General features: G+C 49.3%; 1 protein-coding gene across 1 annotated transcript; it reads right to left on the bottom strand.

Moving 5' to 3' along the window:
- Positions 1 to 111: 111 nt before the first annotated feature.
- On the bottom strand, positions 112 to 3,088 carry PCYB_011500 (hypothetical protein; the record flags this gene model as incomplete). The annotated part of the gene is made up of 3 exons (XM_004220656.1): positions 112 to 210; positions 419 to 621; positions 739 to 3,088. The coding sequence occupies 3 exons, from the start codon at positions 3,086 to 3,088 to the stop codon at positions 112 to 114; spliced, it is 2,652 nt and encodes an 883-aa protein (XP_004220704.1).
- Between the last annotated feature and the right edge of the window lie 132 nt (positions 3,089 to 3,220).

Genomic DNA, 3,220 nt, shown 5'->3' with positions numbered 1-3,220 from the left:
AACGTTATAGTGACATAAAAACAACGTAAAAAAAGCGCAGCGTACGTACACCCATACATGCATAGGTGTGAGCATCCTCATCCAACTAGGAAACTCTTCCAAAGGTTTATCCTACTGCTCCATCTGAATTTTTATCTTCGAGTTGTTGTCAATTCCGTAGGTATACAGACTCGAGTTGCTATCCACAATTTCAACACACATAGGGTTGTTCTAAAAAGATGGGGAGGAGAAAAAAAAAAGGTCCAAAATGGGATGGTACAACACGCAGGGTAGGTGAAATGAAATGGTGAATAATTTCCGAATGGAAGCTTCGCAAACGGATGACGTGCCCATCTTAGCCTGAAGCAAATCTCAGAATCTGCACATGCGAGACTCCACAGCGAGTACGTCTCCTGTGCACTTAACTCGAGTGACCCACCTCGTCCGTGTAAAATAACTGCATTTTGGGGAGGGGGACTGAATAGAGACGCGAACACAGGTACTTCAAATCTTTTACGTTCATGTGCTTGTTAACCTTTTTCTTTACGATTTCATATTTTTTGGAATTCAGAAATTCCGGGATGATGGTGATACTGATGAGGTTACTCTGCATGCCTTTGGAGGTTTCGACGTTGGGTTGGTCTGCAAGGGGGGGGGGAGCGGGTGCAGATGTTGTGCAAAAGAGGGGCGGAAAAGTACAAAGGCGGCGCGGAATGAGTACAAAAACAGCGCGGAATGAGCACAGGCGCGAGAACTCACCCTGCAAGGCCTCGTAGTGCAGGCTCTCCAGACGGTCGCTGTGGCGGCAGCCGAGCACGGGCTCGTTAAACACCCTGACCACATCGTCCTTCTGGTAAAGAGATATGAAGAAGCGCTCCGAGTTTATCCGCTCGCTCTTGTTTATGTAGCTCCGATTCAGTGTTTTCAACATGGGGAGGATGGCCACGAATATGAACCGGAGGTCCTTCTTCGCCTTCAAATTATTTTTTCCCTTCTGGTAATTTAACGTCTCCAGGTGGTAAAAAACGTAGAACAAATCTCGCAAGGTTTTGTAGTTCTTGATTTTGTTATCATCCAGCAGGAGCTCTTTCAGGTGGCTGAATTTTTTGTTTATCCGTTGGAGTCGGTCAGGAGGGGGGTGATCCCCTCCGCCGTTTCCCTCGCCCTGATTGCCTTCCTCGCCCTGATTGCCTTCCTCGCCCTGATTGCCTTCCTCGCCCTGATTGCCTTCATCTCCCTGATTGCCTTCCTCGCCCCGATTGCCTTCCTCGCCCTGATTGCCTTCCTCTCCCTGCTTCCCTTCCTTTCCCATCACTGAGCATACCCCCTCCGCGAGGGTCACTAAGTCGTCCCTGTCCGCAAATTTGTTCCTCTTTACGAAGACAGCCCGAATGGATTTCACCTGACAGATGAAGCAAAACAGGTCTTCGTAATCGTGCAGGTAGTTATCGTTGAGTACGATTTTGTGTAGCTTCTTAAAGGTGTGTATGTCTCCCTCGGCCTCCTCCCCCGCGCTGGTCACCCCGTTGGTCATCCCGTTGGTCGAGCTGTCCGCCGCCTCGATTGCCGTCTCGCTGGCCGTCTCCTTCGCCGACACGTTCGATTCCACGCTAGGTGCGCCTTGCTGCGCGATGCCGCGAAATGAAAAGCCATTGTGCGTTTCGGCAGGAGTCCCCTTTTCACGTTTGTCCCGTTGGACGTACTGGAGAAGCACCGGTGAGTTGACAAGGTCCACATCCTTCATCCGGATACTCGTGAGGTAGTTCTTTTTCAAGCTAAGTGTCTCCATGTTGGGAAAAACAAAAGACAAAATTAGGACATCTTCCCATTCGATCATCGTGTTATCAATACATAGTTCTTTAATTTGTTCAAATCGGATTAGGTGGTCCTGCATGCAGTGGCTACATTTGAGTGAATCCCCCCCCGCTTCGACTGTACCTTCCTGATGTTGTCTCTCTTTATCTGCACTCCCACCACCACACAGGCAGTCAGAGAGGTAGCAGCACAGTACCGACTCGAGACTCAACTTTGACATTTTATTGTCTGACACGTTCAGGTAGGACAGCTCCTTCGCCAAGCTAACAATATGAAAGATATCCCTCCATTGGCTTATGAGATTCCCACAGAGAGACAAGCTACGTAGCTGATGAAACACTATCCTGTCATGTGATCCACAGGTGTATATTAAGTATTTATTTAGAGTTATGTTTGTGAGTTGATAAAAATTTTGGAAATACTTTCTTGCTTCTGTGACTCCACTAAATTGAACCCTTTTGGTCTTCTTCGTTTGATAATCCTCTACGTACAGATCAGAATCCGTGAAGAAATATTTGTATCGAAAATGTAGGGCTTGAAAAAAGGTTAACCCTACGTGTATTTTTTCCATTGGCAGGAATGAGCACGGCTTAAGGTGCCTCTTACAGGAACGAAGTTCTTCTACAAGTTTTTTGTTTCTCTCGATCGGCATGCGCAATGGGTTCTCGTCCAATGGGTTCTCGTCCAATGGGTTCTCGTCCAATGGGTTCTCGTCCAATGGGTTCTCGCCCAATGGGTGCTCGTCCAATGGGTGCTCTCCCAATGGGTGCTCTCCCAATAGGTGATCGCCCAATGGGTGCTCTCCCAATAGGTGATCGCCCAATGGGTGCTCGTCCAATGGGTTCTCGTCCACTGTGTGCTCGTCCACTGTGTGCTCGCCCACGTTGTAGCACCTCTTTGTTCTCTCCCTTGTGAGTAGGTCTACGGGGAAGAAGTACACGTCGTTCTTGAAATCTCCAAAGTTCTTTCCCTCCGTTTTGTTGTCCCATTCGATGCCGTAAAACGTCGTGTTCGGATGCGGGTGATTCTTGAGCGTGCCGATGAAGCGCACCGTGCCTACCTTTATATTTTTCTGCTCGTTGAAGAGGTACCTGATTAGGTTTTCGTCCGCCACTTGGTTGTCCGGCTGCGTGGCGGAGGAGCTGGACTCGTCATCTGCCCCATCCGCACCGCTGGCCCCATCCACACCGCTGACCCCGTCCCCGCCGCTAACCACTTTCTCATCGCCGAAAGCGCAGCTGAACACGCGCATCCCGAGGAACAGCTCCTTCTTGTTGTCGAACACGTTTTCCATTTGACACGCTGGACGTACAAGTTGGGAAAAAAAACAGCAGGCGTGAATCTCCCCCCCTTTTTTTTTTCGCCTCTCTTACGTTAGTGCGTACTTCCTACACGGGTTTGGATCCATCCCGGGAGGAGTAACAAT

This window comes from Plasmodium cynomolgi, chromosome 1 (assembly GCF_000321355.1).
Source record: "Plasmodium cynomolgi strain B DNA, chromosome 1, whole genome shotgun sequence".
Lineage (NCBI taxonomy): Eukaryota > Apicomplexa > Aconoidasida > Haemosporida > Plasmodiidae > Plasmodium > Plasmodium cynomolgi.
This window is presented reverse-complemented; position numbering and strand designations above follow the sequence as displayed.